Source organism: Pleurodeles waltl, chromosome 10 (genome assembly GCF_031143425.1).
Source record: "Pleurodeles waltl isolate 20211129_DDA chromosome 10, aPleWal1.hap1.20221129, whole genome shotgun sequence".
NCBI lineage: Eukaryota > Metazoa > Chordata > Amphibia > Caudata > Salamandridae > Pleurodeles > Pleurodeles waltl.
Genome location: NC_090449.1, coordinates 128058218 through 128082247, shown reverse-complemented (window position 1 = coordinate 128082247; position 24030 = coordinate 128058218). Strand labels below are relative to the sequence as shown.

Below are 24030 nucleotides of genomic sequence, written 5' to 3'. Positions count from 1 at the left end.
GTGGAATGCTTGAATTAATGTCACCCACTGGTAATTACCATGGCCTGAACTCCAATTCAACGTTTTAGTGCCACTATAACACTTTAGTCAGCGAACAGCCTTATGCTAGTAAGACTTATATCTGCTCTAATAGGAACATCTCTACCAGGCCTGGTCCGCTCCTCCCAGTTTCAAAGGATCAAAGCTGTACCTCGCTAGCAAGGTGCTACAAATCTGACCCGACGTGGGGTTGCTGGTGTTCCTGAGACATGGTCTGGCATTTCAGGTTGGGAAGTCCCAACTGGAGCAGAACCATTCCTGATTTACATATGACTGGCATGGTCTGAACACCAAAGGACTGGAATGTATCAGCGGCAATTGCCAACAGCTGAGATCTTTAATTCCCCCCCCCCCCCAATAATCTTTGGCATTTTCAATGTAACTAACTAAGTGAGACATGAATGCCGAGACATAAGTCCAGAATGCAACACTGAGTCATTGCCAATGGCTGATATTTTTTAAAGCATTCCAAACATCACTTTTTGTTGTTTTATGGATGAAATGTGCCACTTGCCAACTACGTGGGATTGCTACATCTAGTTATATGTGGTCACAAAACACTTCACAGCATCGGGAAATTTAATATTCTGGATTTTCATATTAAGAATCATTGTTAGCAAATTTGCTAGTACAATTAATTACATGGAAGCAAATCTGGACTACAATTTCCAGAATACATTAGATTTGCAATGAAACCCAACATTGAAAACTCGGGAGATGATTCACAAAAACACTCAAGAGTATGAATAGTAGCATTATAAGTGCACTCTTTCACATACTCTTTCAGGTCTTTCTGAATCGGTACAAAACGCTCAACACTGTACTAGTAAAAGTTCAAAGAAGTCAAAGTTTTTTCTACTTGCACTAGTATGCAAGAGAGTACTGCTTTACATACTCCAGAAATTGCTTTGTGTATCCAGGCATTGAGGGCTAAGAAGCACCAACGCCTATGCACTGCTATAGAGCCCTTTCAGTTACAGTATGCTTCAGAGCGAAAAACACTGCAAGTAATATTTACCCAACGAGTCTGTGTAGCGTCCAGTCTATAAACCACATTCAAAACCATGAAATCTTTATTAGGTTTTCAAACGTTTTTTCATTGGTAAACTTCTAAAGTCTGTTAGGTTTAGCAGCAAAATGTGATCATTCTAGTCATTGTGGCTATCCGTTTGCAAATCACACGTGCAGTTAAAAGGAGCTGATTACATAATTTCCTTTTTATTTGTATGTGCTTGTAAATATAAATGGCATTATATGGGACGCAGCAGATTGGCTTTAAAGACCCATTTTAAGTACAGATCAGGGCGCATAAGTCTACTGTACCCTTAAATCGTCGCGACTATGATTATGTGAGGATGAAATCAATGAGTGACTTGAAAGCCTGAAACCTCTTACCAAAATACTTAAACTATGACCAGAGTTGAAAATGCATTCCTGGCGCAGATGCCAGGTCTTCCTGTATTATGTGTGATACCCTTGTCCTGCACTGGTCTTCTAATCATCATCACCATGTTGCGTTCTGTGTGAGCTGTGGTTCCCTTTACAAAAACGTATGGATTGACTTACAAGTCCCAACATGCAAAATGCTACTGATTAAAATGCTGAGCAGGACTGACCGGTCGTGACACAATGACACCCATGACCAGGGACAACTTCAGGTTAACGACATCCATCTGGCATAGGCAAGCTGTTCGCAGTTTTCAATGATAAAACCAACAATAGCCACGTGTGCGGAGCCAACGGCAGTCTATTACATGTTGCTATGTTTTCTAGGCTGGGGTTTATGACACCCTGAAAAGTTTAGACTCACCCTGGGCCAGTGTGTTCCACACGTGGAGCTGCAGCAGCAGAAATGCCCACCATGCCCAGCAGAAGCTGAGATTATTCGCCTTCATACTCCAACCATTCCCTGCAGCATTCTTGTCTTCCTGTGCTGCGTTTCCAGAGATAACCATTTCCAGTGTGCCAGCTGCCGGGCTTTTCTCCCTGTGCATGGTAGTGCCCTTTGCGAAACCTTCCATGTGTCTGATAGTGACCCCCGAGAGCCTGGCAGTGCTACGGTCAGTAATCCCAGTGTGCCTGGCAGAGACTTCGCCAGCACATTCCATGTGGTTGGCAGAGCCTGCAATATGCCAGTCAGTGCCGTGGGCAGCACTCTCCACGTGCCCAACAGCTCCCTGTCTGGCATTCCATGTCCACCCGACAGAGCCATTAGTGCCTTTTAACAAGTTCCTATCATAGTGAAGGGCAGGGCTATCCCTGTGCCTGGCAGTGCCCTGACCAGCACGTCCCATGTTGCAGTCGGCGCCCAGAGTGTCCAGACCCCTACGCCTGGCAGGGTTCCGGGCAGGACCACCCCTGTGCCTCGCAGTGCCCTGGGACGCATTCTCCAAGCACGGGTCTGCACCACTCCTGTGGCGGGAAGGTGTCTGGCAGGTGGTGCCCGGGCCGCCGCTGTCCATGGCGCCCACTGTTAGAACATCCCCAGGCAGCTCCTTCCTCACACAGCCCGGCTCCTGGTGACTTCTGCTTTCACTGCAGGGGACCCCGTGGCAGGACATATACACATCACCAGCCACGGCCATGAGTCCTGGCAGGCTCCTTACCGAACCAAAACAAGCAGCGCCAAGCTCAGCAGTCCATGTGCTTTATATCTATATCCTGGTCCTCAGATGCAAACTTTCACTCCATCACTTTTGCTGCACTGTGTGAGGCTGGCGCACTTGACTCACCAGCAGAACAGAAAAGGAAGTATAATATCATCCACATGCCAGGTGCATTTAATCAGGAAATAAAATAAAGCCCGCCACTTGCGTTCCTGCGGTTGCACTCCGCCCTTGTGCAGAAAGGTCCCTTTTATCCAGACAAGTACCTGCGCTGGGACTCGCACGCGGTCAGTGGTCCTTGCAAGCCGAGATGGGAGAGGAATCCCGCCCTCGCGCCCAGGGGGTTCTGCTGGTATTTCACTTACAGCTGGCAACGCAGACCGCTCCTTTCTGGCGGGACAGTCAGTGGGATGCCGGAGGTACTTTGAAGGCTGCAGGCAGCTACCTCCCTGCCTCGGCGTGTGCAGGAACCGCTTCTGTAGCACCCAAATAGGGGCGGCGCACAGGGTCTCCCCCAGCCCTGGTTTTGGAAGTTTCCCAACTCGGTTGTTCCGAATGTGTTTTTTTTATGTTCCTTTCCGGACGAGTGGTTGCTCTGAGGGGTGGGAAGTGGTCTGTGTTTCGAGGTCGGGAATGGCACCTGCCTCCTCACAGTGGCCGCTGGAGAGACTGGCAGCTTCTCCCACTCCGAGCCGCCCGGTGCAGGTCCCTCCCTTTCAGCGGGAGGGGGTGCCTCTTTCCTCGGGGAGGAGCAGGGGAAGGCGGCTGACAAACGGGGCTCGCCAGGTGGATGCAAATAAACAAGACCGACAGCTGATAAACACGGCGAGGTTCCACTTGGGAACGAGCAAAAAAAAGGCGCCGAGTCATGGGAGCGCCGTCCGCGTCCCCGGCGGGAAGCTCCTGCGGCCGAGCTCTTCGACGCTGCCCACAGCATCGACCCAGTCAAGAAAAACTCAACCACCCTCCGAATTCACTGCAGAAGACACTGCACTTTCAATTTACGTTTTTTTATATATATTTTTTTAATGTTGCGAGCCTAGGCGCTTCTACTTAAATAAGGTTGGGACTGTCTATGATTGACACATTATCTTATTTAGATTTCTATATTTTATGAGGAGTATGTAGAAAACTCGAAGAGACAATCTTTTTTAATGGCCACGTTACTGAAGGGCTACCTTCTACGGAGGAAGACGGGAACGCATGTTTTTTCTATTTTCCTTCCCATGATTAAATGAAATGGTGACAGTGTGACTGGTGCGCCAACTTTCTAGGATGCTTCAATGCGACTAACATCCAACTATTTAAAGTATAATGAATGAAGTTCGGTATGGGCGGGAACTGGGCGGGCCTTTCGCCTTAGGTAGACCACACGCTGCAGTAGTGCCCGCCAAGACTATTAATTGTTTTTTAGATAGCGCTTCCTGGGAACAGCGACTATAGCACGGATAATTGTGACGGGGTGCTGCCTGCGCCGCGAGGCTCTTATTCCCAGGCTTCGCCCCGCCTCTAGCCTGGCAAGTGGGCACCATTAACCGACAGCTATTCCCAGCTCATGCCCACTGCGCCCCCTACCGTCCGCAGCGCTGTAATTGCAGCGTACTTCTCGCTTTCCAAGCTCCTCTCTGCAATCAGCATGCTGAGGAAACACAAGGGAGCTCACTACAAAGCCAGCTTTGTGTGCTTACGGGCGTTGCCATTCTCGATTCATGTTATTGTAAGGCTTACCCAGGTGGGAAAGTCAGAATGTGTGCAGCGACACGCCCTCTCGTCCTTTATTGTTTGATATTAACACTACCCCTTCTTCATGGGAAAAATAACCAGCGTGGGCCACTTTTACGCTTCATTTTTTCAGTCTTCGATTTTAGCAATTCACGTATAAAATGTTATTAGAACTTTCCATAGTTGGCTCACACGCCTGTCTCCCGAATGTTTTTTTTCTTGGAGTGACGTCAAACATTATGAAAGTGTATATCTTTATAGAAAAGTCCGTGGCACGAAGGAGCAGTTTGCTGCTGCAACAGGTTTTGAGATGAAACAAGTGTGTGTGTGTGTACACATCACAACTAAGCTTTACAGTCAGGCCTCTTTTACGATTGCCCCAGTTTCCAGAGCGATAATTGCTGCACTCAATAAAATCTGACAGAGATTTATCAGGTGCGATAATTATCACGATTTCTAACTATTGCTTGTGAAATGGGGCTTAAGACGAGGATTTCGGTGTCCTGCACGCCAAAATTGAAATGTCTCGCTACTCAACAAGACATATTTTTTCGCAGTAAATATTGACGGGGTTTTAATAGTAGTTGAACGTTTTGCAGCGTGTTTTTCCATGTCTATACATCCCTGCAATATAATCCAGGCTGTGCTTCCCGTCAAGAAACATGTGAAAATAGCAATTGCTTGCAGCTTCAGCTATAGTCTTAATGATGTTGGTACTGAAGTAACACGCATGTATGAGTAATGTCGTTAATTATGTCATTTCTTATGTCATCTGTGTATATAAATGTAAATGCTGTTGCTATTAAAACACTAGCTATACTTGGAACTATTACTTGTAGCAGGAAGGTAATACCACTTCAAAAATAAGTGTGTTTATAATTGCTATGTATAAAACCAGACTAAACTTCAATGATCAGAAAAAAAGATCTCAAAAGAGGAGTGCAACTGTGCTACAGTGATGCTATCACATAACTGGTTCCATTATTAATGACACCTATGGTGTCATCTGTGATGCCACCTGTGATGTGTGAGGTAATGTGCTGTCTATTGAGGGATTTAAAGTTGCCTTGGGCACTTGATTGATGAATGTTAGTGGGACCAAACAGTTCCTTTAACAGAAATATCAGGAGGGATATTTTATGAGTTTTTTTAATAAGGTTAAACGAGGCACACCTAATGGAAAACACTAACTTTCCTCTATCCGTGATTCTTGTGAGTCTTTAGTATAGTTGCACAGTTCCCTGTAACTTGCTGCTGCTCCGGTCTCATCATCTGTCAACATCCATTGATGCCTGATGTCAGTGCTTGACACTTGACCACATCCTTCACAACACGGTTTTTGGTCTTATCCTGCATCTAGTTCTTTTTCCTTAAAGTCCAGTGGATGTTGGAGATAGGGCAATTCTGTTAGCCCTTGCCTGGACACATTTGGACTCTGGGTGCATGGTGTGGTCTCCAGACATAGAAGCTACTGACATGGTCTTTGACAATGCCCAACAAACAGTGACTGGGACCTTTGCCTACCTACAGAACCTACTGTTCCCTCTCAGAACTCCTACTGAACACCGCCGTTGGCAGTGTCATCAAACTTTGGGAGTAGGGTGTGACCTTTGACTTCCAACTTTGCCCTGCCTTTCAGACTCCCCAAACCTCAGGGCACACCTGAAAGCCCTGCACAGTGAACCCTGGGCATAGTTTGGGCCTTGAGTAATGCCCTATAATCAGTCTCCTACCCCCGAGAGCTTAGCACCTCCTATGCCTAGAAGTACTAAGTATGGAGCATGGGCAATGGACCTAGCTACACCCTGCTTCCTGTGTGCTTTCCCCTGTGTCCACTGGGCACATCCTTTAACCATGCCACAGAAGTTAAGGACACAGGACATGGTCCACCACAAGCCATTGTGCAGAGCCCCATGTCCTAGTCCTTGAGAGCATATGTGAAAGCTAAGTCTTTCACTTAACCCACAGCTAGCAGAATCTATTGGGAAAAACAGTCAGCATATCTCAAGGAGCCTCTAAACTTTGACCACATACCTTGCCGAGTCATCCAGTTCCAGTGGTTATCTGCTTTGTGAAGTGGTTAATGTAAGTCACTCCAAAACTCCCATAAACATCACAGAGTAGCTGTTGTTAAATAAGAGTTTTGAGTAAGTAATCAGTAAAAAAGTTGCTAAAAATAAAGTTCTGTACAAAGTCAGTTATACTACTGCTACTACTACACACACACACACACACACACACACAGAGTAGCCAGTGAAATCATGTAAGTATCTGTTGTAAAGTGCAGTTTACCCAGAAAGATTACATTTTAAGCTGAATTTTTGTGAAAAGTTACAAAGAAGCAAATAAACATCTTAGTTTGTGTTAATAATTTCAGATTGGTTAGAGATAGAAATGTTTGAAGCTGTGAGGTTCTCTAAGGCTCCACATGATATTCAAATTCCTTTGATCGCTATAGAAGAAATTGCTGCACACAGTTACACCAAACTAGGTATGAAGATAGAGCTTGATCATTGTAGGGCCTTTAGTCTGGTGTACATTCAATATTTTTTTAACAACATTTTTGCCAATATGCACCTCAGTATAGGCAGCGAACAGAAGGACAGCGTCAACTACTAAGATCAGTGTGTAACAAAAATTATAGAAAAATACAATTTTGCTTATAAAGCGTTTGTTAGAGGGATGATATTAAGTTAAAACATTTAAAAACTACTGAAATTCACAAGTTGTAGTGAATTACCTATATGTAATTCTATCAATGCACTGCTCTTGGCCTTACACATATTGTTGTACCAATCCTGTCCCAGTCGTCTGCCTCAGATGAGCGGGAAGCGCTGCCTTCCTTGCAGCGTGGACAGTAGGAGTTTACTTGTAGTTCGCAGGCCAGCACCTTCTTGCCATACACTTACCTGTTTGTGGCCGGTCCACCAGTGTGCACCTCCATTTTGGTTTTGTGGAACATAGGGGGGATCAGCAGTCCTCTCAAGGCTATTTTGCTGGCCCTTTTGCTTCCCAGAATTCCTCTGTTAAGATTATGGGAAGGGAAGATAGCTTCCCAGTTCAAAAGGGTCACCACCATTTTGGTTTACAGAGTATCTCTCAGCCTATTCTAAAGTAATCCCCTCATTCAATTTCCTCTTTCTGTCCCAGGCCTTGTCGTAGGACTCTTGTCATGGTGACAAGACTCCTGGTTTTGGGCGACAGCACTACCGCATGGACTGAGTCAACCCCACAACTTCTGGTAGCTATCAGCCTAACCCTTTCGGCTAGCTAGCAGCCCCTCAACCAAACCTAAGCGTAAAGCTGATTTGTGGAAGCCTGACACATGACAGTCTATGATTCCTAAGGGAAGTCGTGGTTGGCAGATCCTGCCCTTTTCTCTCATTACCACAGTTCTCACACACACATAGGCAGACAAAGAGATGCAGGACTGTTTTCAATACATTTATTGAAAGGGCTGCAATCTATGATAAAATGTATGAGCTGCAGTTATTAGAAAGATGAAACGTATCAGAATCAGGATTGTTACCATTAATGAAAAGAAAATAACCCGTGCATGTTGGAATAAACGTGCCTAAGAATTCTTACCCACACTTCCTAGCAACTATGTAAGAGCATGGCAGTGTTAGCCCTTTTCTCTGTCCGTACCTAGTCCATGGAAGGAACACCGCCCACACACCTGAAAAGCAAGGGTTTGCCCACCGTCTCCTGGGTTGGTTGCAGAGACAGGGCTTAGGTCGGCAACGTGGCAATGAAATGGCATACAGAATAGGATGGATATCCTGGCTGGAATGACCTCTCTAACCAACTTTGGCCTGTGTGAGGTGTTCTGAGAAACAAGCCTGATATGATCACATGTCTAAGTGTGGGGCTGTCTGCACACTCTTGTGGAGGTAATACTAGAAGGATTATCGTATACTGCCTCGGGCAGAGGTACACTGTGATATGTTGTTCACTGAAAGCAATAACAACACTTTTGCAGAATAGCAGCTGATTAGAAAACTAAAACATCTCCACTAAAAATGAGCATGTATTTGGGTAAAAGGACACAGCCCTAGGCTAAAGTACATGTGCCAAGCAAAGCTCTAAAATGGACCCACAACACCCTCCAAATTGTCAGAACAAGAGTGCAGGACTGGACACACTGCCAGAGAAATCTTTTGTGCCCTGGAGGATAACTGGCCGAGGAGGGGATTCGCGATCCCTTCTGTCAGATTACCCATTAAATCAAACTTCCACAGGAGCAGATGCCTTTTACCCAACTCCCTCCAACAGATGCATGCTCAGACCATACTGATTAATTGAACCCTGCATCCTCTAGGGGTAAAGGGGAATGGGAATAGAAAAAGAGAGTCCACCTCCAGATCCAGTTCCAGCCTGTGTTTCCCACTTGAAGATAGGGTATTCAGTGTGTGCTCCTGTAACCTGCACCTTTCTTCTTATTTGGTTTTCCTTAAAGGAAGGACCTGCAGTCAGGTGATAAGAGCATAGATAAGTACATTCCTACTGCACATTCAACTGTTGAGCCATTCACATTCACCCAATCCTATTGTTCTCCTAACCTGGATCTTTTAAGAGACTATCTTCTCTCTAAGAGAACAATGTTAACTTAATATCTTCTTTTCCCCAGAGTCAGTGGTATCCAAGGTTCTCTGGAGAACAGTTCAAAGGTTCACAAATATACAATCAACTAATGTCCTTTACAGGAAACGAAAACTCCTTCTCACTGTTCAAGGCGAAGACTTCTTGAATTTATATGTACATATAAATATATATACTGGCAAGTCTGGAAATCATGCAAAAGGATTCCTTACTGCAGTTGCTTGAAGTTCTGTTAAGCCAAAACTAATTCTCCTCAGAAAGCCGATAGCCAGTTGTTGGAAGAAGGAAGAAATTCAGCTTCTTCAGAAGGGGAAAAAGTAGCTAGTTTGCACACCGTAGCAAGAAAAAAATTAATGACTCCAAAACTGGAAGAATTCTCTATGAAACGAAGTGCCTCATGAACACTGCTCGTTCTCCTCAGGATGACAGTTGAAGTGCACAGCTCCCAGAGAGAAACCGCTGGAGGGAAGCTTCAGTACGAGACTAAGGTAGAAACACTAAAGCGCTGACCTCACAAAGATTTGCGGCCACAATCTTGAGTGGCAGTTAAACCTGAAGAAGCTAGTTCTAATAGCCTCCGCAAGAGTCACCGGGAGTGAGGACGCAGCTGCAACCAACGTGGGTACAAGGAAAAGGGGAACCGTTTTTGCTGAGGGAAGAACTTAACAACACTGGCAATAGTTTTCCTGACACCTTCCTGCTTTGAGACTGGCCTGGGGCTGTTTGCTGCCGTGCCGTGTCTGCTGCCGTGTAGCATCCTAAAGGTGTAACTCTCCAAAGGCGTATTGGTTTGGCCCCTGTTCTCGGAGGAGGTCTCAGGGATATCAAAGACTTCCTGAAAGGGACGTATATTAACGACCTGTAATATCTGAATAGCAGTGCCTTCTTCTGTTCCTACATTGTGTGCTGGATTTCACCCGGCAGCAGTGGCGTTAGCATCACCTAAGTATTGTGTCTGGAGACCAGAATTCCCTGTTGCGGAGCTTGCCAAAGATTGACTTCACTTCAGGTGAGTGGCCCTTCATCATGGGGACCACTGCATGCCGAAACATCTTATTGGTGTGACCTGGATCACCCAGTGTGGGACCCTGCACGGCCCGCTATTGTTGAGTGTGTCACATTTCTCTCGTATGAGTCTCGGCTGAATGCTCATTGTGTGTGGTGCCCTGTTCATTGGCTGCTACCCTCAGAGGTGAGGATGCATCCTGAGTTGTGCTATACTTTGTCTCGTATGGCACGGCTGAACTAGTGTTGAAGTGTGAGACCTGAGAGTCTGTACGTCTCAGTCACTGTGCACCAGACAGTATGCCTCATACTGATCCAGATAGATACAGATCGCAAGTTCTGAGTGTGACCAGTTGGACTAGTGTGGCTCAATTCATTGCGTGTTAGACTTTGTGCTTTCCAGAGGGATGTGGGAATTACATCCTTCGTGGGAGAGTCTGGGATTGTTTGGTGCAGTTCAAGTCATCACACACCAGACTAGTGCTTCTTTCTGAGGAGGTACCACATTGGGAATCGGCTTGTGAGTGAACAGTCAGGGTGACTCAGATCATCGGACCCCTGACGTTGTGCCTCCTTTTTGTGGAGGTACAGCACTGAGTACTTTTTACATGGAATTGTAACTGTCTGGGGCCACTGCAGTCTTCATGCCCGGATGAGGCATCTCCTGGTACAGGAGGTGCAGACTTAGTAACCTGTTGTGTGCAAATGAAAGTGTTGAGGGCAGCTCACGACAATGCCTCACAATTCCAGAGGTGCTGAAATTGGCAAGTATTTGGTAACATTGAACTTTCTGACTGGGCTCTTCGGTGTCTAACAGCGGTCCCAGTGCCCCTCCACCTGCGTTTTGCAGACCTCTTAGTGAACCTCCTGTGAGGAGCCCAAACTTCTCCTTAATTATTTTCTGGCTTTTGTTTTCCCTTTCCCCAACCTTGACCATGGATCCCTGAGACTGCTGACTAGCGGAAAGCAATCCAGTAACTAGGGAAAAGTTGATGCAATCTTTGGCTTTTGGAGGGGCTGGATAGTTGAAGCTGGTTGGAGAGTGAGGGACAGTTTGGGTCCCAGGGTGCTCCCAAACACAGTGGCATCCACTATCTGGGTATCAGGGCATTAGAGTCCCAGGAGTGAGTACGTAGGAGTGAGTGTGTGCATGTGCCAGCTGATCCCTGTGGCACCGCACTGCGGGGCACAGTGGATGTGCGGGAGTGAGTGCAGGTTAATGCATAAGCAGTACTGTGGTGTCACTGGTCACGTTTATCCTGTCAGGAAGTTCGAACAGTTGGCATTACGTCTTACTAGTGTGGTTGCGGCCGCAGTGCTAAGAGAGAGTGTTGTAAGCCTTCTATGTACATTTCGCTGCTAACATTGGGAACCGGTGTGCATCCTGAATTTATATGTTACACTGATATTGGGGAATGCTAGGGTGGGTCTTGTCTTGACAATGTTTGGCACCTGTTAGAAATGGGGTGTCTATATGGCAGTCGGTTTGCACCCTGTCCAATTAGGGACCCTCACTCTAGTCAGGGTAAGGGAGACACCCAGCTCAGACAACCTCTGCTCACCCCCTTGGTAGCCTGGCACAAGCAGTCAGGCTTATCTCAGAAGTAATGTCTAAAACATTTGCACATAACACACAGTAATACAGTAAAAACACTACAAAAGGACACCACACCAGATTTAGAAAAATAGCCAATATTATTCTGTGTAAAACACGACCAAAACAAGAAAGATCAATCATACAGTAACAAAGATATGAATTTTGCAAGAATTAACTTGAAAATATAGTTCCTCGAAGTCGATAGCTCTATCTGGGGCTATCACGGCGTTGTGAACAACAAATCCAACAGTTCAGGTTGGCTGCGGCGTCGCAGGCCAGCTATGGTGTCGGGAAGACCCGCAAACAGTACCTTGGAAATGTAGGCCGTTTTGATCCTCGTGACAGGATCTGGAATTCAGCGTCGCAGGTGTTGGTTTCAGAGGTAGGTGTGGGGGTTGTCAGGTCCTTGAAATCACACGTGTTGCAGATTGAACTCTGGGCAGATGACGAACTCCGGAGCATTGGTGTGGATGGCATCTGGGCTGCGGTGCGAAGCAAGATTATGCGATGTGCGGTGCCCACAGGTTACGGTGCAGGCAGTGGCTCGGTGGAAGTGTCCTGCAGCTTTGTGGTACCAGGGCTGTGGTGTGAAGCGGGGCGGTGTGGTGTGCGGTGTCTCAAGGTCAAGGCACAGTCAGCGTCTTTGTCGTCGCTGAAGCGATGTCGTCAGTAGTCGCAAGACAGCGGAGCGGCACAGGGTGGGCTTCGTGCGGCCACCACAGGTCACAGTGCAGAAAGGGGCATCTGTTGATGACACTGGAGTCATTGATGCCCAGATCGTTGGACTGAGGCTACGGTATGCAATGGTATGTCGTGTGACTGCTACGACTCTGTCGTCCCATCTCCAGGGGGTGCTTTGAAGGGACTGTCGGTAGCCTGGGAATCACCTTGGACACTTATCTAGAGTCTCTTGCTGACTCCCGTTTGTTTCTCTTTTTGCTATGGTATGCTTTTGTAGAATTACATTTGCTTCCTGGGACTGCAAATCCCATAATGCACAGCCTGGTAGTCAGGAAAACCTGGATTCTGTTATACCTTGCTTTCTGTAGGAGAAGTCCAGTTGCTCCTTTTCACCGGATCCTCTCCTCTAGGACTTGCAAACACACCTGAAACCTCTCCTGTGCAACCCAGTCATGTGATTCCACCTGGGGTTTGCTGTAGTTTGGAACTGCTTATAAGCAGCCATTTCATCAAGATCCTCGTCGTGCACTGTAGTTCAATTCCTTTGTGTTACAGACCCATTATCGGATGGTGTTCCAGTCTTGTTCCTGTTCTTTATCAACTTGAACCTGTTACCTGTTTCTCTGCCCTGTTCCCAATTGTTCCAGCTAGAGTCTGCTCTCTATCTCTTGTAGAGAGCCTTGTACCTGTTTGTTTCTTCCAGAGCCTACTCCCTGTTTCTCAGTCCTTTTCCTGCCTTTTTTCATCCTGAACCTGCTCTCACTTTCCCAGTCCTGTTTCCTGCTTGTTCCAACTCTTTGTATTCCAGTCCTGTTCTTGCTTGCTCCAGCCAGAGCCTGCTCTCTGTTTCCCATTCCTGTTTCTACTTGTTCCAGCCAGAGCTTGTGCTCTGTTTTAAAGTCCCTTTCCTGCTTTTGCTTCAGCCTGGGCCTATTCCCAGTTCCTGCCTCTGCCTCCTAGTTTGTCCTTCTGTTTCCGTTTCCTTTTGGGTATTTGTGTCTGGTAATTGTACTATCAGTCTTCACCTGTGTATAAGGGTTTTCCTTTGTACTGGGGTTGGATCCTGGTTCCAGGAGGCAATTCCAGCCCCCATCCTTGTTCTAGTGTTATACGTAGTCTTTAGTGCCTAACAGTGACAGTGTGCTATTGCTGTTTTTCCAGGAACACTACCTCTTTGGGATATTCTGTGACCTCAAGGGGTGCCCCAACCAGAGTCCTGATCAGACCTGCCTGAAACTGTGACAGTACCTCAAGAGCGGTGTCCTCAGGCCCAGTGCAGGCAGCGGCGTCAGTGTCAGCGTGGTGCCATCTAGGATGCCATGGCTGCAGAGTGAGCAAGGCAATGCAGAGTGCGGGTCCCATAGGTCACGGTGCAAGCAGCAGCTTAGTGACAGCGGCAGGTGACAGCGGTGGTGAGACCAGGGTTGCGGTGCGACGTGGGGCACGGCTCCATGTGGCGTCGCCAGGTCACGGTGCGGTCAGTGGCATCGTATACGGCAGTACAGTGGTTTATCTTCTGATGCAGCACAAAACACACAGTTCCCAGTGCTGTAGGCAGATGAAACTGAAGTCTTTGATATCCCTGAGACTTTCAACAGGAGGCAAGCTCTACTCCACGTCCTTGGAGAAACTTCACAAGCAGGATATACTGCAAAGTCCAGTGTTTGCCCTCCTTAAGGCAGAAGCAGCAACTGCAGGCCAACCCAGCAAAGCACACACAGCAAATGGACAGTACTCCTCTTCCAGCTCTTCTGCTCTCCTCCTTTGGCAGAGGTTCCTCTTAACCCAGAAGTGTTCTAAAATCTGGGGGTTTGGGTCCACTACTTATACCCCTTTCTGCCTTTGAAGTAGGCAAACTTCAAAGGAAAGTGTCTGTTGTTCACAAGATCTTGCCTTGCCCAGGCCTGGCCCCAGAGACACTCCAGGAGGCTGGAGTCTGCATTGTGTGAGGGAATGCACAGCCCTTTCAGTTGTAAGTGTCAGCTCCTCCCTCCCCACTCTAGCCCAGGAGACTCATCAGGATATGCAGGCTACACCCCAGCCCCCTTTATGTCACTGTCTAGAGGGAATTCACATCCCAACTGTCAGTCTGACACAGACGTGGAACACACAAGCAGGCAGAGGCACAGAATGGTTTAGGCAAAAAAATGCCCACTTTCTAAAAGTGGCATTTTAAAACTGACAATCTAAAAACCAACTTTACCACAATGTGCATTTTTTAAATTGTGAGTTTAGAGACTGCAAACTCCATATCTCTATCTGCTCCCAATGGGAAACTGCATTTAAAATATATTTAAAGGCAGTCCCTATGTTAACCTATGAGAGAGATAGGCCTTGCAACAGTGAAAACTGAATGTGGCAGTATTTCACTGTCAGAACATGTAAAACATCAGTACATGTCCTACCTCTAACATACACTGCACCCTGCCCATGAGGCTACATTGGGCCTACTTTAGGGGTGACTTACATGTAGTAAAAGGGAAGGTTTGGCAGGTCAAATTGGCAATTTAAAACTGCACACACAGACACTGTAGTGGCAGGTCTGAGACATGTTCACAGGGCTACTCATGTGAGTGGCACAATCAGTGCTGCAGGCCCACCAGTAGCATTTGATTTACATGTCCTGGGCACCTCTGGTGTACTTTACTAGGGACTTACCAGTAAATCAAATATGCCAATCACGGATAACCTAATCACCAATACAATGTACATATAGAGCACTTGCACTTTAGCACTGATTACCAGTGGTAAAGTACGCAGAGACAATAAACTAGTAAAAACAGACCAGAAAAATAGGCGGAAGAAGGCAAAAAGCTTGGGGATCACTCTGTAAAAAGGGCCATTTCTAGCAATACCCTATACCCGTGTAGGGAGCGAAGGTACGGTTTTCCTCATTTATACCTACATTACTAATATTTAACAGAGTTGGGATTTATATAGTGGTGTCCCTTGCAAATTGGAGCATAGGGCTATAATTACATTATTACTGTACTGTGTTGACAAAGTATGTGTTGAATACGATCTTTTTATATAGTCACTGTGTGTGAAGTCTCCGTTGTGCCACACAGCGTGGTTGTGGCAGGAAAGTGCTGTGTCTTTGCTTTACACATTGCCTCTGTGATAAGGGTGACTGTTCTGTGCCAAGTTACCCAAGGGTGTCCACAGGTTATCCAGTAAGTGTAATCACCCACCCTTGATGGGAATGGCAGGTTCTGCCTGGCTATGGTCCTGGCTCAGCCAACCAGAATGTGTCACCTCCAACATTTGGCAATCAAGCAGTGGGATAGGACTTGCAATTTCACAGCACTACGCGATAACCAACTGGGCACCACAACTTCATGTTGGTAAAAGCATTCCTTTGTTCTTAAGGTAACCTGAAAAGGGACAGTGAGGTAGCTGGGGTGGGGGACCTCAAATTGCCATTTCCCTCCTCATATAGTTGGGTTCAGGTACTTCCCCTAGTTTACTAACATGTCAGAGGTAGAATTTGAGCTGGCTGACCTGGACACCTACATGGTGATGCAGCTCAAGGAGGCCTGCCAGGCAAAGGGAGTGGCCTACATGGGAAGAGCTAAGAAGGCTGAGTTGCAAGAAGCCTTGAGGGCTTGGGCCGAGGCCCACCCTGTGGGGGGAAAAAAGTACATCAGGGGGGAAGACCTGGGTTAGGGAGTAGGGTCCGAGTGGGTCCCAGAGGGCCTTGATGGAAATTGCTGGAGTGGGATAAACCTCCATTCCCAGACCTAGGTGGTCCCTCTGGAACTTGTAGTAATATCTCCTCACGGTAGCTGTACCCTGAGGAACTGGAGGACAGGTGGAAAGAAGGAAAATTGAAGCTGGAGCTTGCTAGGAACACCAAGGAGCAGTCCTTAGCCCTGGTGGAATTGTAAAAAGAGCAAGCTCTAATTGGAAGAAAACTGGCCCTGGAAGAGAAAAAATGGCCCATGAGCTCAGTCTCCTACAAATAGGGGCAAATCAAAATAATGGTGGCAGTGTCCCTCAAGAGTACTAGTCGAATACCAAAAGATATGGTACAGAATTACCAGGTGGGGGATGGCATCAATAAGTGGTTGGCGGCCTGTGAGGTGGCCTTGAAGGTACATCGGGTACCTGAGGGGAGCTGGGCAGGCAGTTTATGGTGATGCATGCCCCCGCTTGGGAGGGGCATCCTCCTGACTCTTAAAGCAAGAGACCAGACCAACTACTCAGCTATGAAGACTGTGCTGGTTAGCAAGTTTGTTCTGACTCCTGATAAATGCCGTCCACGGTATAGAGCCAGCTACAAACTGGCAACCCAAAATTGGTTTGACTTCCTTGAGTATTCAAGAAACGCACTGAAGAGTTGTATGCTAGGCGACTATGATAGATTATATGATTTAATCCTGAGGGAGCTCTTCCTCAAGACTTACTCTGCCGATCTGCAGCAACACCTGGTTGAAAGCAAGCTTATGGACTTGCGGAAGCTTGCTAAGAAAGCGGACCTCTGGGCCAGCACCCAAGTGTCCAAAAAGATTGCTGGAGGGTCTCGCAAAAGGAGGGCCAGAGTCCCCACCACAAGAAGGAGAGGCGTGACAAAAAATAAGGAGGCTCCTACTAGTGCCCATAAGCACCCCCAGGGAAAGGGCCTGGCCTGCCCTCAGAACGGTCTCCCAAAGAAAATGTCCCTGGAAAAATCTCTGGTCCCAAGAGACCCCAGGTACTTCGAGTGTGGCGGGTACAGACACTACAAGGGGGGATTCTAAGTGTCTAAGGCAGATGCCCCTGGCCGCTGGAGGAAAAGCTCCAGGGGTGGTAACTATAGCAATGGGGGAGGAGGGATTCTCCAGTGGTGGGGTGAGTTTAGTAGTGTTACCCTAGGGTCCATGGGTGACAGTGAGATGGTACTCCCGATCCAAGTGGCTGCCAACACGGAGAAATATAGGCAGAGGGTCACTGTCAACTGGGAGGGGGTGGAAGCTCTGACGGATACCGGGTATGACCATGATAATGAATCAGCTAGTCTTCCAAGAGCATGTTATACCTCAGGTCACTCACCAAGTGGTGGTGGCGAACAACAGAGAAGGCTGTTTCCTGGTGGCCCAGGTGCAGTTTAAGTGAGGTAGGGTCTCAGGCCAGCTGAAGATGCAGTGAGCCGCGACATGCCAGTGGTTTGTCTTTGGAAAATGACCTGGAACACACTATCTGGAGGGAAGTGGAGCTCCAAGCTCATGTGCAAATGTTGGGGTTACCCAACTGGGTCTGTGTTACCACACATTCCATGGCTGCCCAAGTAAGGAGCCAGATCGGGCTGGAGTCTGACACAATGGCCCAGCCCCCTGCTAAGAGGGAGAGCGGATGAGAATGGGTGAAACCTGCTTCGGAATGTACCTTTGGTGAGATGTATGGGGATGGGCAGCCCACCCTGGAGTTCCCTGAAGAGGACATTACGCCTTCTGGTGCCCTGCCGGAGACTGCCAAGTCAATGAATCAAACAAGTTCTTGTAAAGCATGAACTTGTCACCCGGCAGGTCTCCAGGCGCTGTTGGGAATCTGCGTGTCTCGTCTTGCTGGCTGTGGTGGTTGAAGAGCCAGGTCTTGAGTTGTTTCCTCAAGACAGTTGGAGTGGGAGCGGTGCGAAGGAGGAGAAGTCTGTTCAAGGTCTTGGCGGTGATGTAGGAGAAGAAACGTCCTACGGTACGTTTGCGGCGGACATGAGTGACATGTCCCTGAGCGAGGGTGGATGAGCGGAGCTCTCTCATCGGTCAATCAGTCATAGTATTTGAAAAGCGCACTGCTCACACGTGACGGTCTCAAGGCGCTGAGGAGGGTAGGAGAGGCGGCTGTTGAGGTAGGCTGTCAGGTGTCTTCGAGGGCCTTGTATGAGTGTGGAGTTTGAAGAGGCAGCATTGTTCTACAGGGAGCCAGTGGAGAGTCCTGAGGTGGGGGCGATCCTGGTAGAGAGCGTTGCCATAGTCTAGGCGACTGGTGATGAGGGCCTGAGTAACTGTTTCCCTGGTGTGGATGGTTCTCCATCGGAAGCATGCAAAGGATGTGGAAGCATGAAGAGGAGATGTCCCTGGTGTGGATGGGTACCCATCAGAAGCATGCAAAGGATGTGGAAGCATGAAGAGGAGATGCATTGACCTGTTGCTTCATGGTAAATTTGGTGTCCAGGATGATTCCTAGATTGCGTGCATGGCTTGAAGGTGTAGGTGGGGGCCCAAGGGTGAGCAGCCACCATGAGTCATTCCAGGGGGATGGTATGCTTCCGCAGATGAAGATTTCGGTCTTGTGTGAGTTAAGCTTGTGGCAGTTGGCCCTCATCCATGCAGCAGCTTCGGTCATGGTGTTTTGGAAGTCGGCTCTTGTTGTGTCCGTGTTGTTGGAGAGAGAGAGGATCAGTTGGGCATTATCGATATAGGAGATGATATGGAGTCTGTGGGAGCATATGACTTCCACGAGGGGGACCATGTAGGTGTAGGACAGGGTGATGCTGAGGGAGGAGCCCCGGGGACACCGCAGATGATGTCCTAGGGGGCGGAGACGAAGGAGGGGGAGGAGGACTTCTGAGTGCAGCCGGAAAGGAAGGAGGCCATCCACTCGAGTGTGTTGCCCTTGATTGCTGTGCTGTGGAGTCTGGTGATGAGTGTGTGGTGAGAGACAGTGTTGAAGGCGGCAAAAAGATTGAACAGGATGAGGGCCGCTGTTCCCCCCAAGGTTGAGGAAGTGTCTGACGTCGTCGGTGGCTGAGGTAAGGGCGGTCTCTGTACTGTGGTTTGGACGAAAGCCGGATTGGGATGAGCCCAGTAGGTTGTTGTGTTCAAGGTATTCTGTGAGCTGGTGGTTGATGGCCTTTTCCAATATTTTGACAGGGAATGAGAGGAGCGAGATGGAATGGTAGTTTTTGAGCTCATTGGGGTCAGCTGTGGGTTTCTCTAGAAGGGGCTTCACCTCTGCGTGTTTCCAGGAGTCAGGAACAGTTGCTGTGGAGCTGATGGTGCTGAGGATTTCTGTGAGGGGTTCACTGATTATTTATTTCCCCAGGTTTTAGAGATGGTGGGACAGGGGTCTGCAGGGGATCCAGAGGGGATAGAGGTCATCATGGTGACTGGTGGAGATCTGTTTCCATTTGATGATCTGATAAGGAGGAGTGGGGTGGGATGGGGTGCGAGTGGGCAGATGTCAGTAGGCTGGAGGTCGAAGTTGCTGTAGATGTCATTTATCTTGAGGTGGAATTAGCCTGACAGCTTGTTGCAGAGGGATTGGGAGGGATGGATTGTGTTCTCGATGGTGGAAGGGCAGGAGAATGTTTTGACAACTCTCTAGAGTTATTTGGTGTGGTTGGCATTGGTTTCGATGCGGGTGGCCAGTGCCACTTTTCTAGACTCCGCGTCGGTGGTGGTAGTTGCTGAGGGCAGACTTGAAGTGGTCGAGGTTGTCGGGGATTTTGTTGGTGCCCTAGTGTCTTTCCAGCTTCCTGCAGTTGTGTTTAATGGTCTTGAGTTCGGTGTCGAAAGAAAGGGGGACCCATCAGGGAGGTGTTGTGTAGGGCACAGAGAGTTACCCACCCTCGAGGGCCTGTGGCTGCACGCCCAAGCCCAAGCCCAAGCCCAAGCAACTAGCGATGAATCCGGGAGTCATCACATCTACTGGGAGGACAATCTCCTGTACAGTGAGCCTAACACTTCTGGGGAGGGGACTCAAAGGGCCCTGGTGGTTCCCACAGTGTTGTAGAGTCTTACCACTGGAATTAACCCATGACATTCCCTTGGCAGGATTTTTGGGCCATGAAAAGACTTTTGTGCAGCTTGCCTCTCACTTTTACTGACCCGACTCCAGGTGTTTTCAGACGCATTCTGCAGCACTTGTGTAACCTGCCAGGCTAGTAGCAAGCTGGAGGAAAGCTCAAGGCTCCTCTTCAACCCTTACCCATCGTTGATACCCCATTTGCAAGGTTGGGCATCAACATGGTTGGGCCTATAGATCCCCAGACAGCTGTGGAACACCGATTTATCCTGGTTCTGGGGGATCACACCACTAGGTACCCAGAGGCGATCCCTCTGAGGACCACAACTGCACCAGCAGTGGCGAAGGCCCTGATGGGGATTTTTACCAGAGTGGGATTCCCCAAGGAAGTAGTGTCTGATAGGGGCACAAACTTCCTTTCAACTTACGTGCAAGCCATGTGAAAGAAGTGTGGGGTTACCTATACGTTTACCACTCCTTACTACCCTGAAACCAACGGTCTTGTGGAAATGATCAACAAGTCCCTGAAAGGCATGATTAAAGGCCTACTTGAGGGCCTGTGGAGAAAGTGGGACATCGTCTTACAGTGCCTGTAGTTTGGCTACCAGGAGGCCCCTCGAGAATGGAGTGTGATTTTGCCCCTTTGAGCTTCTCTTTGATCATGTGGTTAGGGGACCTCTGAGTTTGGTCAAGGAGAGCTGAGAGCAGTCCCCCAAGAGGATGCCCAGGGATGTAATAAGCTCCATGCTGACCTTCTAGAGCCAAATGGCCAAGGTGTGGAAGCAAGTCTCCCACAACTTGCAAGCCAGCCAGGATGTCATGAAGGAGTGATACGATAGGAGTTGACACCTGGACAGAAAGTGTATGTGATGGAGACTGTGGATCCAGGGCCCTCCACGACCACTGGTCCGGGCCTTATGAGGTCATGTTACGCACAGGTTTATCTGGTTGCAGGGACATGCAGCAATCTTTGGTTTGATTTCACACAGAGTCCGGAGAGATCTCAGGTAAATTTGTTTTACCCCATTGCCCTATAGCTTTTTCATAACGTTTGCCCTTTAATTAGGGAGCGTTAATTAGAGAAAAGGCAGTTTAAACATTCATTGAATCCTTCCTTTCATGAAGTCTCTTGCTGATACAATGTTGCAATACTTCCAGTAGAACGCAGATAGGAATCAGTCCACTGTTGTTGTTTTATGTATAAGAAGTTTCCTAACTGTCCGCCCAACCCTTCAGCTCGTGTTTTAGACAACATGATTCTGGGGATCTTGCACATGTGGTATGGAAAGAAGGGCAGTAGCCGTATTGCACATTAATTGGCTAAATCTCTTATGGATATAATGTTCTAATGTTTCCATTCCCTAGTGAGGTGCAGTAATGAAAGAGATCACCAAAACTGTTGTGCAGTATTGAATGATATGGGTTTGTTACGCATACTGTCCACTTATCGGCATATGGTTTGATAGTGATTTATTTTGATGTGATTTAATATTGAATTGGACAGACCTGAGAAACATTATTGGTCCTTTTTATTTTTTATTTTTATGCTGTATATGGATGTTTTCTGACACCTCCCCTTTGAATTAAAAATGGGGCTTTTGGATGGACCTTTTGGCATTGGTTACCCAGACACTTTTCTCTCCGGTAAGTGTTACCGGCAACACAGAATTCAGATTATCTTTATCCTGGTCTAAGAACATTAGAGTGATTTTTTTTCTGTCTAAACCCATTTCAACATAGATGAAAGGATTGTTGCCAGCTTTGAATGTGTTACCCTGTAGGATGTGAGACTGTCATTGTAATACCCTCCGGTATGTCACACATATATGAATTATTACATGTTAATATGTAGGATTTGATACTCAGAGTCTGAAACATTATGTGGGTCATTATGACCCTGGCGGTCGGTGACAATGTGGCGGAGGTACCGCCAACAGGCTGGCGGTACTTACTGCCACATTATGACAATGCACCACTCTGTCTGCCATGGCATAACAGCCGCCAGGCTAGAGATAACCATCTCCAGCGCGGCAGCCACCATTGTGCCGCTTGCAGGATTATGACCCTGCCTACCGCCATGGTTTTTGTGGCGTTTGTAATGCCACGAAAACCATGGCGGTAGGTCCTATCAGTGACAGGGAATTCCTTCCCTGTCACTGATAGGAGGCCCCCACCCCCCAATTTCTCCAAACATCCCCCACACCTCATACCTCTCCCAACACCCCCACATCTCCAAAGATACCCCCAAACACCCTACATCCAGGACCCCATTCACACACACACGCAGACACACACTCATTCACACATACATACATGCATGCATGCATACATCCAATCAAACACACTTCAAGACATACACGCAGACATGCATTACTATTTCTATACATACACACACTCACACTTCTATACATTCATGCAAGCAATCACGCACACACATACATGCACCACCCCCACACACACACACACACAAAACACCCCTCACCCACTCCCCTGTCGGAGACCCGACTTACCTAGATCCAGGGGGTCTTCCGGCAGGAGACGGGGTGCTCCTACTGGCAGCAGTGCCCACCAGCAGAACACCGCCAGGCCGTATTATTTCTCCTAATATGGCGGTGGTCTACTGGCGTGGCGCTGCTGGTGCTAGGGTGCTTGCAAACACAGTGGCATCCACTATCCTGGTATCAGGATACTGCAATGGGGTGCCAGGAGAGAGTGCATATGAGTTAATATGTGCATGCACCAGGTGATATTCGTTGCACTGCACTGCGGGGCAGAGTGGATGTACAGGAGTGAGTACGGGTGAATGCGAAGGCAGTACTATGATGCTGCTGGTCACGTTTGTCATGTCGGGAAGTTCATACAGTTGCCATTACGTCTTACCAGTGGGGCTGTGGCCGCAGTGCTATGCGAGAGTGTTATAAATCTTGTAAGTACATTTTGCCTCTAACAGTGGGAACCACGGTGCTCCCTGAGTTTATATATTACACTGATTGTGGGTAATTCTAGGGTGGGTCTTAAGCTAAGAACTTTTGGCACCTTATGCGGTGCATGGAGGGAAGGTAACATTTTCCTCATGTGTACATACAGTAGTAGTGTTTAACACAGTTGGGCCTCATATAGTGGTGTCCATTGCAAATTGGGGCATTGGCTAAGAGATACATTAGAACCATACTGTGTTGACAAGGTGTGAGTTCAATACAATATTTTTATACATACTCTGTGTGTGAAGTCTCCTTTGTGCCGCACAGCAGGCACAGGGAAGTGCTGTTTCTTTGCTTTACACATTGCCTCTGTGATAAGCCTGGATGCTCTGTGCCAAGTTACCCAAGGGTGACCACTGGTTATCTAGTAAGTGTAATCACCCACCCTTGACAGGAGTGTCTGGTCCTGTCTTGCCAGGGTCCTGCTTCAGACAACCAGAACACGCCGCCTCCAACAGGTGACCGAAATAAAAATCTAACTTCTGGCAATATGGTAGTTTCATTGGAGATACTTTGTTGATTTTCAGTCAAATGATCCAACAAAGCAGTTGTGTCAAATCTGCAACCCACTCCCATTTTGGCTGCAACCAAGTAGACATCAATATATTGTACTAGCACTTACTTACACAGCAAATTGTTAATATCCAAATCTTTCTTTAGTTTTTGGGAAAATCTTGAAGGACTTTCTGTATACTCTGTGGGATCCTACACCAAACAAGAATTATATTTTGGAATCTAAAAGCAAAAGAAATATTGACTATCCTCATAATGGGAAATTAGGAAAAATGCTTGACACAGGTCAATTACTGTGAACCTCTCAGCTTCTATGGGAATCTGGAGCAATTGTACTGCAGGATTCATTACCATAGAAAATAAGCAATCACTATGTCATTAGTTTGCAAAGGTTCTGCACTATCCTCCATTTATCACTGGGCTTCTTTGTTTTCATGATTGGTTAGTTACATGGGCTCCCTGATCCTCATTTGGAATACTGTGCTCAATCATTTTGTCACTGTCAAATTAAATGCTCTCCTCTGCTTCTCAAGAAAGCTTGTATTGAGGAGTACAGGGATAC

At 47.6% G+C, this 24030-nt stretch overlaps 1 protein-coding gene across 1 annotated transcript in view; it reads right to left on the bottom strand.

Annotated features, from left to right (window-relative positions):
• SDK1 (sidekick cell adhesion molecule 1) overlaps positions 1-3635 on the bottom strand; it is a 2061301-nt gene extending 2057666 nt beyond the window's left edge. Inside the window, exon 1 of the mRNA XM_069209963.1 lies at positions 1850-3635. Within this exon, the coding sequence (XP_069066064.1) occupies positions 1850-2624 (775 nt within the window). The 5' untranslated portion in view covers positions 2625-3635. The remainder of the gene's footprint in view (positions 1-1849) is intronic.
• Positions 3636-24030: the final 20395 nt, after the last annotated feature.